The sequence below is a fragment of the Mercenaria mercenaria genome, chromosome 1 (genome assembly GCF_021730395.1).
Source record: "Mercenaria mercenaria strain notata chromosome 1, MADL_Memer_1, whole genome shotgun sequence".
Lineage (NCBI taxonomy): Eukaryota > Metazoa > Mollusca > Bivalvia > Venerida > Veneridae > Mercenaria > Mercenaria mercenaria.
The window spans coordinates 82,439,510-82,455,728 of NC_069361.1; the positions used below are offsets into that span (position 1 = coordinate 82,439,510).

Below are 16,219 nucleotides of genomic sequence, written 5' to 3' on the forward strand. Positions count from 1 at the left end.
TTGCAATTTTTTAAAAATTATGCCCCTTTTTCGACTTAGCAGTTTTTGGTTAAGTTTTTGTATGTAAGCTGGTATTTCATTATCCACTTACGGGAAAGGATTGAAACTTCACGCACTTGTTCACTTTATGAGCTGATAAGCACTGTGAAGGTTCCATAACCCTTTTTCCCATTTTTACAAAATTATGCCCCTTTTTCGATTTTTGTATTCATTCAATTGACAAGGCTGTTGAATAGTCGAGCGTTGCTGTCCTCCGACAGCTCTTGTTATTATAGTTTGGATTTTAAGCTGAATAACATCGTCCTAAATTTTTATTTTCAGAAAAATAACATAATCAGTTTATAACATGTTTTTCAGTTAATTATTGAAATAATAAGGTGAAATTTATCGGATATTTTAACTGAAAAAAAAAAATTCACTGTAAAGAAACTATAAAATGGGCAAATTTTGTCAAAACATGAAATAAAAAGAAAATTTGTTTGTTTTTACATGTAGGATCAAATATCTTTCACTAATGAACAGCATACCTTACATTTTCACTCCTGGCTAGGCCACTTCTGAAAATATTGCATGAGAGATATTTCAATCATACACTGAATCAAACAAATATCATCTATTTGAGCCGTGCCATGAGAAAACCAACATAGTGGGTATGCGACCAGCAAGGATCCAGACCAGCCTGCGCATCCGCGCAGTCTGGTCAGGATCCATGCTGTTCGCTAACGGTTTCTCTAATTGTAATAGGCTTTGAAAGCGAACAGCATGGAGCCTGACCAGACTGCGCAGATTCGCAGGCTGGTCTGGATCCATGCTGGTCGCATACCCACTATGTTGGTTTTCTCATGGCACGGCTCATTTATTCTTCACAAAATAAACATCAGTTGAAAAGAATGCTGAAAAAAAACTTAAAAATCTGTAAGATATTTATGACATATAAACCCCAATTGAAATATGGCCATTAAGTGCTCAGTCATTGTGTTGACAAATGGATTAACCCAGTGATGATATATTTATTGGTATCTTTTTGCACAGTCAAATTTATAGGGGCAATTGAATCCTTAACATAGACTGCTGTGCTGTGTAAATTTGCCGATCTGTACAGAAATTTTCTTCCCAATATGATTCTAACGAAGGCTTATGGATTAGGACTTAAAGTTGTCAAATCTATTGTGCCTCTTTTCAGATTATTTGATGTGCATTAAATCTTTAGTGACATACTATGATCATTAAGATGTGATTTAGTCATTTTATATTCATATTGATTGTTCATGCGCTTGGCTTATCATGGTGAGAGTATTAAAATGATCAGATTTAATCTTCCTTTCCAAAAAATGCATGTTGAAAGGACAAACTTAGGTCAGGTGCTATGTTAGAATTTACAAAACTAATTGGTTAGATAGTAGCTGGGTTAATATGACCCAGCTGACACTAAAATTGTCCTAGGATAAAGATTTATACAGGATTAAATCAAGATTGAAGTGAATAGAAGATTATTGTTGGCTTTTTCACTGTAAGATTTCACCAAATGAACAGCAAATGTAATATTTTCACAAGTTGTGTTGCCAAGAGTGATATATTTATTACAGGCTGCTGTTCACAAGTGCAAATGTAAGATCTTTTGTTCACATGTGAATATGGGGTCAGTAGATGAATGATTTGTGTTGGGTGTTAGTAGGCTATAAAGGTCAAGGTCACATTGTCTTTGAGACTGAAAATGGTTTCTGTTCAATAGCTAAAGAACACTTTGTTGTACAGCCATCGGACTTCATAAGTTCATTGCCTGTGGTAAAATTTCTATTTAGGTCAGTAGGTCAAAGGTCAAGGTCACACAGACCTTGAGACTAAAACGATTTCTGTTCAGTAACTAAAGATTGATGTGGCCTACAGACACCAAACTTCATAGGATGATTAGCTGTGGTCTGTAGATGACTCTTCTTGTTTTGGAGGTCAGTAGGTCAAAGGTCGAAATCGCAATGACCTTGAGGCTGAAAACTAATTCTGATCCGTTACTATATAAAGAATCTTTGATCTACAGTTGTAGAACTTTATAAGATAATTGCCTGTGGTCAGTAGATTACTCCAATTGTTTTAAGTGTCTGTAGGTCAAAGGTCAAGGTCACAGTAATATTGAGACTGAAAATGGGACATGCCATCATGAGAGGCAAATGTGTTTTACAAACAGCTCTTGTTAGAGTGTGCATTGGTCACTACTTTTGGTTCAATGCAATTTTCAGAGAGTTAATTGTTCCCAAAAATGTAAACACATTGTAGAGTTCACCTTTTGTTCAATGTTTAAAGCAATATTAAGTTTATTCATTTGTCCCAATGTTATGTTCACATTCCAGAGATAGCTTTTTGTTTCTTTTATGTTTAATGCAAGCTTTTCAGAGTGAGTATTGGTCCCAGAGATTATTGTACTCTTAATTTTCATAGATTGTTATGTTACTATCATTGTATGGTATTTTCATTACTCAACTCAACTCAACTTCTTATTTAGTAATAGTACTGTTCCATCTTGAAGACTTCTTTCAGAATTTATTGAAAATGCGTAGTGCAGATAAATGAAATGAAGGATCCATTTTTTTCTCTCGTTTGAATTTTTTATAAAGTTTAGACTTTTAACTTAAATGGTATTTTAAAATCATAAATTCTGCCTAATATATGTTTATAATGGCTGTTTGGTGTCATTGTTGTGCAAATGAACTGTATAATTGCATAAAATGCTTTGAAGATATAAAATACATTTTGATATGAAAAGTGTTGAAAAGGTTAGGAAGAGAGAAGTTTATATAGGGTATCAGTTGTAAATATGACACCCCTCTATTCAGCAGGGGGTGTGAAATTCATCCTTTGTAAAATTCACTATCATCTAATACAGATAAGATGTTGAACATAAAGATCGTGCATAATCTTCTTGAATGAAAGTTGAATTTGATTAATTCAGAATATGCAGTTCTGAATTTTAAAAAGAATGTAATTTTTTTTTGTACAAGCAGATCTTATTGCCTGTTTACTGTGTATAGAATGTAGTTTTACAGACATAAATGCCTTTTCTCCAGTCAAACAGGGTTTTAAGACAGGTCTCTAGTAATGGAGTGACCTTTTTACATGTGCTGAAGTTCATTGAACACATATTTCGGTCATGTTGGTTTGCACTTCGTGGATGGATATTGAAAAAAAGACAATCCACAGAGGCAGTCATCAGTCTAGAGTTTATGATATAATTCCCCATGATCCCATCTGAATCTGAATATATTAATTTGTATGTTTTCTTTTAGTTTAAATTGTAAAACATGTTTTTTTTTTACATTCTGCTAAGATTAACCCTTAGCCTGCTGGCGGCAAGTGATTCTGCCTTTGCGACCAGTGCAGACCAAGATCAGCCTGGACATCCGTGCAGTCTGATCATGGTCTGCACTGTTTGCTATTCAGTCAGTAAATTTTCAGTAAACACCCCTTCGAATAATAAATGGTATTGCCCAGATGGAATAATGGACCAGTCCATTATAGAAATTTAACAGGGTATAAGGGTTAAGTTATAAATAAGACATTCAAATATTGCTAATAAATAAATAAAATTTTGTGATACGACGTCTGCACCTATTTAGCTTTTGAATATATTTGAAAATAGTTAATTTTTGAAACAGTGAATATTGTCTTTAATAAAATTTATGATATTTTTGGAAAAAGAAAAAATGTTTCAAATCTTCATCTTCATTGCCATGTCTTAAATGATAAATATAATTGTATAAAATGGATTGATGAATGAATGGATTTTAATGCTAACTACATTTCATATCTTTCGTTTTATAAAATTTCTTTGATTTCTGTTAAATATTTGTTACTAATAATAATGATCATAATGTTGATCATTCTTGTCCTAAGAGGACCCCATGTAAGATTAACTTAAATTTAAATGGTTTACTCTCCATAAATAAAGAATTTACTGACTTACTTACAAAAAAAAAATATGCCAAACTTATTAATTTTAACATATTTTTTTACACAATAAAACTACCATATTCAAAAATGATTAAGATATTCTTTTAAAAAGTTACTAAATTCAGTTAATTGGATAATTCATGTAAATGGATGATAAAATTGTTGAAATTGATCTGATATTTCAAGTTGTTGCAATAAGTACATACAATTTATCTTCATTTACCTTAAGTCATTTGCAAACAATAAGAAAATTTACAAGGGCAATTAACATGTAAAAGTACTCTGTTTTACTTGTTTTTTTTAATCGTTTATCATCATACTTAAAAACATATAAATTTCATGCACTGAGGACCTACATGTACTTTCAAAAGTTTCAAACTTAAAAAAAAAAAAAATATTTGACTGTATAACTTTATATATTACAAGTTCTGCAGCTATGAAGTTGTGTGACTTTTGGAGCGTAGTGTTGCTCCACAAAAGAACAAGATTTAACATCAATGCATATTTCTGGATGCTAATTAAGCAAACTTGTATTGTGTAGAGAATTTTGGAGATCCATGAAGCAGCCGCTATGCACAAATATCTAATATATAAATATATATATAATTTTAAGTGGGAATACATTTTGCAAGATGCACATTTTTATACACCCGAAGGGACGTATTATGTTATGATGCCGCTGTCCGTCCGCTGTCATACCTTCGGGCGTATATTGCTCCGCATTACGGTGCTCTTGTTGTATGTGTTTTTGTTTTGTTTATGTTGGGTTTAATGTCTCACTGACACAATTATAGGTCATATGTTGACTTTCCCGCTTTGATGGTAGAGAAAGACCCCAGGTGCCCCTCCGTACATTATTTCATCACGAGTGGGCACCTGTGTAGAACCATCGACCTTAGGTAAGCCAGCTGGATGGCTTCCTCACATGAAGTATTCAACGTCTGAGTGAGGCTCGTACCCACATCGGTGAGGGGCAAGTGAATTGAAGTCAGCGACTTTAACCACTTGGCCATGGAGGCCTCTTTATATGTGTCATTTAAATATAATGTATAGACATATTAACAGTAAAGCAGCTAGATAAGATTAAAAAACCAATTAAGTAATGCATTTTTCTTCAAAATTACTGCACCAAGAATGACCTTGGGCTCCTTGCTGGGGCAGTAGATGAAGCGCATTTGAACCTCAGAAATCTGGAGTTAGAACATTCCCATTTCCTTTTCAAACTTTGGAGCAAGTATTGGTTGATGTTTCATGCTTGCAGTATTTTGTTAATGATATAATACATTATGTAATTCTTACTTCTGGTATAAAAATGTATTTTGACCAATTTTTTCCATATTTTCAGACCAGTATGCAAGGGAAAGAAGAGGATATACAAGCTGTGTAATACTCAGGTAAATGCCACTTCATATGAAATGCTGTCTATACAAGTTTGGGTGAAATTTTTCAACATGTTCATTTCCACAAAGTTTGGCATAGAATGTATATATGACATTGGAAAATGATTAAGTGGGTGAAAAGAAAAGTTAGATATTGGTAAAAATGCAAGAATAATGGTAAAAATGCAAGAATAATGTAAATTTTCTGCATTATTTCAAGAGTTGCAATGGTTTATTACCTTCTGCACAATATTTTTGGTTATTTGTAAGAACATCTTGCAAAAATCTTTTGTCGATAAGTTTGTACCACTAGTCACTTTTAGAGTACTATATTTAGTCCCATACCGGTGGAACACCAGAGGGGACATAGGAATGCCCTCCCTCCGCCAATCTGTCTGTCCTCAAATCTGGACTTTCTAATTTTGAGTCACACATCAAAATAATAAAGATGAAGTATAAATCCCGCACGATAACACAAACAATAACATGTTTGATAATTATGACTTTTCTTCATTTAAACGTTTCAATACAGAAAATATTTATGTCTTCCCCCACTGTGGGAGACATAAAGTGCAACCTCTGCAGAGCAACACCCTTTGCGAGATGCAGATATTGACCTCTGCTGAGAGGTTGTTGCTCTATAGAGGTTAAATTGAGAGTAAATTTCAGCTATGGGAAATTTTGATGATGCTGTTGTGGAGAGGTTTTTGCAATAGAGAGGGTCGCTCTGGAGAGGTTGCACTGTATTGTTTTTGCCCTGTCCATCCTTAGTCTGTCCGTCACATTTCATTTCCGATCAATAACTGGAGAACCATTTGACCTAGAACCTTCAAACTTCATAGGTTGGCAGAGCTTATGGAGTAGACGACCCTTGTTGTTTTTGGGGTCATTCGATCAAAGGTCAAGATCACTGGGGCCTGAATATGGAAAACCATTTCCGATCAATAACTTGAGAACCACTTGACCCAGAAAGTTGAAACTTCATAGGATGATTGGACATGCAGAGTAGATGACCCTTATTGATTTTGGGTAGATGACCCCTATTATTTTGGGATCACTATATTAAAGGTCAAGGTCACAGGGGCCTGAACATGGAAAACCATTTCCAGTCAGTAACTTGAAAACCACATGGCCCAGAATGTTGAAACTTCATAGGATGATTGGACATGCAGAGTAGATGACCCCTATTGATTTTGAGTCTGTTTGTTAAAGGTGAAGGTCACAGGGGCCTGAACATGGAAAACCACTTAAGAACCACTTGATCCAGAACGTTGAAACTTCATAGGATGATTGGACATGCAGAGAAGATGACCCCTATTGATTTTGGGGTCACTATTAAAGGTCAAGGTCGCAGCGGACAGAACATGGAAATCCATTTCCTGTCAATAACTTGTGAACCATTTGACCTAGATCCTTCAAACTGTATAGGGTGATAGGACTTACAGAGTAGATGACCCCTATTGTTTTTGGGGTCACTCCATCAAAGGTCAAATTCACAGTGGCCATCTGTCCATCACACTTCATTTTCAATCAATAACTGGAGAACCATTTGACCTACAGCCTTCTAACTTTATAGGGTGATAGGGCTTACAGAGAAGATGACTCCTATTATTGTTGTTACTAGATTAAAGGTCAAGGTCACAGGGGCCTGAACATGGAAAACAGTTTCTGATCAATAACTTGAGAACCATTTGACCCAGAATCTTCAAACTTTATAGGATGATAGGACTTGAAGAGTAGATAACACTTATTGTGTTTTTGGTCACATGAGCTAAGCTGAAGGTCACATGGGCCTGAACACAGAAAACACTTTCCACTCAATAACTCAAGAACCACTTGACCCAGAATATTGAAACTTCATAGGATGATTGGACATGCAGAGTAGATGACCCCTATGGAGTTTGGGGTCACCCGATCAAAGGTCAAGGTCACAGAGGCCTGAACATGGAAAATGGGATGATTGGACATGCCAAGTAGATGGTAACCTATTGCAGCCAACCATCATTGTCTCTTTGACTTTCGCTCCTGTCCCCTATTGACTTCTTGCCTATACGACTATGCATTGAGGGAGACATGTGCTTTTCTACAAAAGTATCTTCTAGTTTTGTATAACATTACAGTATGCACTCAACTTCTATCATTGACAACCTTTTTGAGTTCAACGATGCATGACAACCATAACAATCAAGCAATAATATAAACATGCTGTCGTTTAAATTATCGTGCGGGAGCAGTATTAAAGCTGATATATGAGACAGCCTGGTTTGACAAAATACTACAAACTTAATAAGAGTAAATAAAAAATTCATATTACCTAATACATGTCAGTCACCTTCCTGGCATATTTAATGCTTAGAAAAGTCAGTGATTTGATATCACAGGTATTTTCACCTGTTTTCATGGCAGGAAGCTGGCATTTAATAATGCTAATGGATAAATGGCAGAAAAATTCTGATACATGTAGCATGCCTGGACCAATCAGTTCCATTATTTTGGAGTAATCATTTATTAATAACTGCATTTACATTGCATGTTCTACTTGATGACAGACATGCGATGGAGAAGCACAAGATTTCCGTGCAGAACAGTGCCAGAAGTACAACTCTCAGCCACTAGATGGCGTTTTATATAACTGGAGGCCATACTATGGACGTAAGTTGTGCTTAATTTAGTTTTTACTTTTAGAATTGTATCTGTACCATACATGAAGTTTTATACTCTCTTAAGTTATTTGGCTACTTAAGCTTGTGTTTTTCCAAGAGTTATGGCCCATAGACTTGTCCATTTATTGCTACTTTTTCACAAACACAGCCCAGTTATGAGAATGTGTGAGTCTTAGAGGCAGTTCTGTTTTATAAGTTACTGCTCAGTTATGGCCCTTTCAATAAGTTTTCTAATGAATAAAGTTTTTGTAGACTGAATCTACTAGCCTAGGAAACTTAGTACAATAAGGTGTAGACTATTGCTGTATGAGTTATGATTTATATCAATTTTACTTTCTTAAGAATTTCTTATATTGGATAGTTTCTTGAAAGCAAATTATAGTAAGATCAAAGTTTTCAATTGCGGTGTAAAAAGTACCACTACTGAATGTTGCCCTGTAAATATTTTCTTCGTTTACAACACTCTTGTTGTCAAACATGTATATCAGATGGTCTTTGTGCCATTAGTGTCATATATCAGCTGTTTTAAAACACATAAGACTCTTAGTACCAGCCTGGAAATCAGTGTACATCTCAAAAATTAGTTTAACCCTTATCATGCTGGACACTATTTATTTTGCCTTTGCAACCAGTGTAGATCATGATCAGCCTGCACACCTGTGCAGTCTGATCATGATCTGCACTATTCGTCATTCAGTATCTTTTTGTTAAGCACCCCTTTTAATGAAAGATGGACAATTTCATTATAGAAATTTAGCAGGGTAAGGGTTAAATAATGTGTGGAGTGGAGTGACATTCTGCAAGAGCAGTTTTCATTTATAATTGTAAAACAATTAAATTGTTCATGCTTCACACTCCTGTCTATGTTGTTGTCTATGTTGTTGTTGAAATGCTAAATGTTTTAGTTGGGGCATGCATGTTTGAGCCCATTGCTTTTGCCTAACCAGACCATCCCTAAAAACATTTGTTTGCAGTGCTCAGATCAACCGACCCTTATACCCTGCAGTTTTATTTTTGACCTCTGAAAGTAACTTGTTTTTAGAACAGAGTAGAAATATCCTATTCCTTTCGTTAAGTCTTTAAACTTTAAAGTCTGTTCCATTCCAAAGGTTTACCCCAACTTTGGAGTCATATGACAAAACTACGACAATTACCGGCAAAGTAAACATGGTTTGATAAACTAAAAAAAAGTCACCCTCGAGAAATTTAACGATTTTTTTCTGCTTTGCCAAATATCCAAATAAATGACAAATTTATATTTTCAACGGCAGTCTCCCATTGTAATTTCTTGTCGCCATTGGAGTTTGCTCTCTAATATGAAGTATTGCGGGAAAATTCTCGTGAATTTTATCGGGAGCGACTCAAAACTCATTTCGTTCACAATTCACTACAAGGGAATGCATGGGTGAAATGAAATTTTGTGTTTAAAAAACATGTTATTTAGATCTAGAAAAAATGTAAATTGACTCACTTTTAACCTATCAAAGTTGTAAACACTCCAAAATTCTTCCAAGTCTTCAATAGCTCTATCCAATCCTCAATGAATCAGTTGTAAACAAACAAGCTCTTTTACACATCGATGAAATTCAGGCATCAATCGCACCATGCCCTTGAAACGATGACTTGTTCAATTTAACATCATTTCCAAACGCATGGTTCAAAGATAACCTGTATTTTAGCATCCTTAAGGAAGTATTTACAGTCCGCCACATATCCAATTTCTTTCACAATGAACACAATATTCACCCTATCGAGTCCCAGTTGTGTATGCTTCTTTTTCTTTGAAAGAAACTTATGACGTATGAGATAAATGACGTAGTATTGCTGGCACTATGCAGATTTATATGAGGCGCACAAGGGAAAATTTACATAGGTGTACAATCAGCCGATAGAAGATAGAAATCTTGACGTGTGTCATGCTATAATCATATTTTACTTTTTGAAATTTATAGATCTATTTAAACAATGATTAATTCTTTATCATTTCGTCAACCTATCTGTTTTATTTTTTTTTATAATGTTGCTGTTTATATGGAAGCATCTCCTTTTTTAAAAGCGAAATCGGATCGTGAACCCATTCTCTGTTTTTATTAAATTATTATTATTATCTTTATTATGCCAGATTTACATTTGACTTAAATAACTGGTAAAATGTCCAGAGAGCAGTCATAGAACGTAAAATATTGTTATTCATAACCGCCGATTTCAATTATAAAAAAATATCCCCGAACTATCATTTATCAACTTTTATTGTCCATCAGAGCTACGATGTCCAGAAACAGATTTAAACATTTACAAACTATTTTCAAATCATTCATGAATAATTAACGCTAATGCGAGCTGAAACTTGTTTTCTTTCCGTTAAAGTTTTGCTTTAGTTTTACATTACTCCAATCAGGGTTTTTTTAACAAAGGTTTGATATTTTCTTTTTGTTTCTAATCATTATTTTTATATATCCTATATTCCTGTTAAATTTGCAGTCTGGAGTATGCTTTTAAATTCCACAAAGGTATGAGCGCAATCGTCGCAAGTGTTACGTAACTTCAGATTTTTTTTTCTGGATTTACCGAGCACAGATTAATTATTGTCTCTGGCACAAAGTCTTGTTAATAAGGTCCACGGAGACAGATCGATAATTCTTTTCTTTTCGGTCGGTGCTCACACGTGTAACATTTGGCACGTGACGAGGCGCGCGATCGAAGAAAATATGATAGAATGATCAAAATGATAAGCAAAAAGTGTAACATAGGCGTAGGAGCAGCGGGACCTGAAGGACACCCGGTGTACAGCATGTATTTTGCCCCCCCCCCCCCCCCACCCCATCTTACCTCCCCGTCGTTTCCCGCACTTTTAATTAAAACAAGAGGTTTTTTTTCCTAGAATTAACAGAAAAAGCCCATTTGAGAGAGCATTTATATAAGAATTTAGACTAAATTCAGGGGTGTAAAAAAATTTTTCACACCACTCGCCCTGCAGGACTAATAGCCAGTAATATCTACTCTCCCTTAGTGAACAGCCACTCGCCCTAATAATTGACACTTTTAATACTGTCACTTTTATGAAAGGAGTATTATGTACAATAGTATTATTTCCCGAAAAATATTTATTTTGAAAAGTGTCTAAAAAATGTGGACACAATAACCATCGTCCATCCACCCGTGTTGAAAGAGATGAAAAAAACGTTAAAGATTATCGGTAATTATTCAGTTGATAAACTAAGTAATTGACCTTGTTTTCATGATCAATTTACACTAGTGTTGTAAAATCGGTTTCAAAACAAAATCGATAATCGAATCGAATCTGAACAGCTATTTCGATTCACAATCGATTATATAATCGAAAGTAAAAGCATTCAGACTTACCTATAATTATACTCTTATTATAGATTCCACTTAGGCAATACTGTCAATACATTTCAGATAATTTCATAAAACAAATATACTATGCTTTTATCATTACTTGGGACTAGGGATGTTTATTAAAATTGTACTAGTAAAAACTTTTCTTGACAAGTAAATTAAACCAATAACAAGTGTCAAGTGATCATGGTGAATACATTTAATGTATTTAGGGAATGCATTTTTACTTTTAACTATAAATTTCTATAAGCATAAAATTGGTTAATTTAATTTCAATCTCGTTGGCTTGATAAGATAAATATAAAACAAGACAGTTCAAGACTATTTCAAAATAAGGTTGACAAATTGACAGACACAGAGAGGCACATCGGGATCATTGTTTAATAATTCACAAAGTCCATACGAATTACGAAGGGTTCGAATAGTTTGGGTACGAAAAGATACCTTTGTTCACATATGATTTTCGGCAGAGTTTGCAAATAACAGATTGCATGTTGAGGTATTCTTTAATAGGTGGTCCTTGTTTTGTTTTTTCGAAGCCAAAATAAGCCCACACAGTCGACCAAACTTTTCCTGGACACTTTTTCTGCCATTTTAACGTGTGAGAGTGACGTCCCTTGCGGTTTAATTAACGAAATGTATGAAAATAACGGATATATGGAATGAACGGAAAGGGATCAATTGCGCGAAAAGCGCTAGCGACATCGATTTCAGAACTCCAACATCGATAGTCGGCGACCTGCGGCTGCCGGCGACGATTATTCGATTTAACTCGATCATCGTTTCATCACTAATTTACACCCCCTCAAAGAGCTAAAAGAAGTGTGTCAGTATCTTGACATCTGAAGTGGAGATCAAAGCGGTATTTTTGCTCGAGATTGTCATGGCATTACGTCATGTTTTTTCGCGCCATGTGACACATCTCTGTTTGATCGTACCGCATTGGTTCTTAAAGGTAGTCAATCACATTAATTTTGAGGAACATTTTCTGACATTTTTCAGTATTTATATATTCTGTTAGAGATTTATTTAAGGGGTGTTGAAAACTTGAAGCGAAAATGTTAAAAAATGAATGCACTACGCACGGTTTTTGTGTACGTGTCGATGTAAATTAGATATTTAATACGACAGGTCGCACGTGCTTGTGGAATGGAAAATTACCGGCATGACGTTTTGATATCTTTACGATTCGCGGGTAAATTCCAGTCAATCCAGGTAGCGACTGAACCATCTCAAAGTTTGTTGAGGTTTTGGAGTTGTAATTTCTGAATTTTGGTAAAGTAAGGACGTAAAAAACCACTCGCCCGATCGGTCGAGTATACAGCGAGGTCCACTCGTCCTACTCAGACTTTAACTCGCCAATGCGAGCGGGCGAGTGGAATTTTACACCCTGTCAGTAAAACGTTAAATTGTTACCTTTGAAAAAGAGGCCATTGTCGTTCTACATTTTTTATCCACAGTGGTAACTAAAGGAGTTTACATGCAACATAAATATGGAGTCTTAAAGAAAAAAAATTGTTTACGTTATTACTTTTCTGTATGTTTTCCGTCACTGGTCCAATATAAAAATTTGGCCTTTCAGTGGAACATTTACATAAACTGATATTTCTTTATAAATTAGATCTGGGTCCTAAATATAACTAAAAAATACAGAAATGTTAACAAAATTATTTAGGAAAACCCAATATTTCTATTTCTAAACGGTCAAGATAGTTTTTGTAACTATGAACGTATTTCAACGCAAATATTTCGAGTAGTAGACATCTAACCATTTTATGTTTAAAACATTTTTTTCCTTGTCCTGTCCGTTCAGATTAATGTGACGTGATTGAAAGGGAATATCCTTACGGACTGCGAAGTTTAGTTTCCACTTTTATTAATTAAATCCATAAAAATACTCCCGGGAGGTAATATCTATCTAGGTCACATCCACAGAAGGCAAGTTTTATTATAATTTTCCGGTCTAACAACAGAAAACATAATATAAGAAGAATACCCATGTGTTATTAAAATATCGAGACGCTCGCACGCACATTTGTTTTTAGAATGCCATTGATTTTTGTGTTTGTTTCTTTCTATTTTCTTATTTATTTATTTATTTATTTATTTATTCATGTTGAGGTGGCCTGACATGAATTCCCCAAGAATTAGCGTAATACGATAACAAACACAGTATTTTCAAATATTAACTCGGGCGTTTTAATTTTGAGTTGACCCCTAGTTTGTTGCGCTACGGACGCCGCCATATTGGAAAGTCGACGTAACGTCATATAGCATTACGGCCTATGGGGAAAAAAGAAAAATCCAAGATTATATCTTTAAAATACACTTTATTGAAAAAATGAAAAAAAGGTCTAGAGATATTGATGTATGGTATATAAATATGTTTTTTGGACGATTTTATCGATACTGATAATTCAGAAACGAGGTAAACATAATAGGTGGAACAGACTTTAGTCCATTGCAGTAATGGTTCAACATCTGAAATATGTGTTGTATAATGTAAGGATATATTCATTATCAGGCTTATTGTAACTTTGCTGTATTCTAATCGGTTCTGTATTGACTGAAAGACAAAAAAAACCTACAACACCCCACCCACCTGTAAAGACTAACAGCACAGCAAACAAACAATTTTAAGGATGGCCTTGATGTGACTACTACCGATAAAAAAAAATATGGAAGCATATTGGGATGTATTGCAATGAAAATTTAGATTTGTGTGTTGCTGCCTATAAAAAACTTGAGATGACGGTAAAAGATACTCCATTACTTTTTAAGAGAGATAAAATTATGTAATGCATATAATTACCGCCTCGATAGCCTAGTGGTAGAGCGTCCGCTTCGAGTGCGGGAGGTCGTGGGTTCGATCCCCGGCCGCGTCATACCAAAGACGTGAAAAATGGTACCAGTACCTCCCTTGCTTGGCGCTCAGCATTAAAAAAGGGAAACTGGCCTCTTCTCTCATACCCTCGTGGCGATGGATTCCATCAGGAATGAGGTGTCGAGAGTGATTAATATAAGTTGAAGAGCTTCCTTCACAATCGACCTAAAATAAATTCTGTATAAACTAATGCATATAATTATGATAAAAAATTTAGAAAAACATGTTATCATTTGATCAAAATGTATATATAGATATGAAAGTAAGAATATATCATTAATTTAAATTTTTTTGATAAGATTATTTTTAAATTAATATTACAGTGAAAGATGTGTGGTATCTACACACTGAAAAATCTTGATTTATTTTCACTTGTACATAGCTACACGCAAATGTTATAGAATGTAAATTTTAAATAGAATCAGGAGTTTCTATCAAAAATATACTTAAATAGAGGCAAAAACACATTATTACTGCATGAACATAGAAATGTATGTGCATTCATAATGTTGAAATGTTATAGGAATATGTAAATCTCATAGAATTATCACACCCACTGATGACCATTCTTCCATAATTTGTATCTGGGTAGTTTTCAAAAAACGAGGCATTTGCTTTAACCTCTGTGCAGTGAAATACTGTAGCCTTTTAAACCAGAGAATGCATGTCAATTGTCTAAATATTGATGCAATGTTTAATTGCCATAACTTAAAAATTGATAAAATGATGTCTTAACCCTTATCATGCTGGACACGATTGATTCTGCCTTTGGGACCAGTGTAGATCATGTTCAGCCTGCACATCCGTGATCATGATCATGATCTGCACTGTTAGCTATTCAGTATCTTTTTGGTAAGCACCCCTTTAAACAGTTAATGGTACTGTCCAAATTGGAAGATGGACAGGTTCATTAAAGAAATTTAGTATGGTAAGGGTTAAATTATGGTCAAAATTGTCTCAAGTGCAACAGAAAAAGTGTGACATTTTAACTTGTTATGACATAAAGTACTTTTTAAACACTCCAAATAACTTGCTTTTATGGAATTTCCATTATTAAAGTGCATTCTAACTTACACGACTTATTTACAATAAGCATGAAATGCCTTTAACAAGAACTTAAGGGTTTAAATGTCCCAAGTGCAACACAATTTTGTTAAATGACAGTAACAAGACAAAAACAGTTCAGAGAAAAAGATTATTTGTTTTTCTTTATACCCATCAAGGATATACATATATTAAAGGCATAAATAGTATTTCTCTTTTTGTGACTGTAGAATAAAAGGCAAAGAATGTGTTGCACTTGGGACAAAAGTAACAACCAAACAACCATTTTTTCATCATGTTTGTGATGTTTTCTTGGGAACAACTGGGCAGAAATTATCAAACTTTAGATTTTCTGGTGCAGGTTTTTGCTGACTAGAGCAAAGGAGGCAATTATCGACCCCTTAAGACCATAATCTATCGTACATATTCTTACTTTCACTTTCGGAGACAAAGTGACACACATTTTTGAGACAAACTATCATTGGTCGATTTCAACCAATGAAAACACTTGTTACATTACAGAATAAGGTATGGTCTAATATTCTGTCTCGTGACATGTGTCTGCCATTATCGACCCACTTCTGCTATTATCGACCCCCTAGTTGTTTTTTTTTAAACTTTGAAAACACTGAAAATCAAGCATAATATTATTATTAACTTAATATTAAGTTAATTTTTGAGTCGGCTAAACGCTGTCAAGCGTTTGACGAGTCCTTGCTATCGCACGATTTCTCATTCTTAAATGGCCTCACAACACAGCGAAGTGATGTAGTTCCATTGGATTGTCTCTAATTTCAAAGAGTTCATTGATCGAATGAAGTTCATTTATGTCAATCCTATTTGCTATGACCAATATACGATGTAATCTGTCATATTTATGACTTGTAATTGTGCAATACTCGAATAAAGCCACACATTTTCTTCCGCGGTAACTCATTAAGCATAAA

General features: G+C 34.6%; 1 protein-coding gene across 1 annotated transcript in view; it reads left to right on the forward strand.

The window, feature by feature from the left end:
• LOC123564804 (papilin-like) overlaps positions 1 to 16,219 on the forward strand; it is a 409,588-nt gene that overhangs the window by 50,597 nt on the left and 342,772 nt on the right. Inside the window, exons 4-5 of the mRNA XM_053520994.1 lie at positions 5,288 to 5,336; positions 7,871 to 7,973. Of these exons, the coding sequence (XP_053376969.1) occupies positions 5,288 to 5,336; positions 7,871 to 7,973 (152 nt within the window). The remainder of the gene's footprint in view (positions 1 to 5,287; positions 5,337 to 7,870; positions 7,974 to 16,219) is intronic.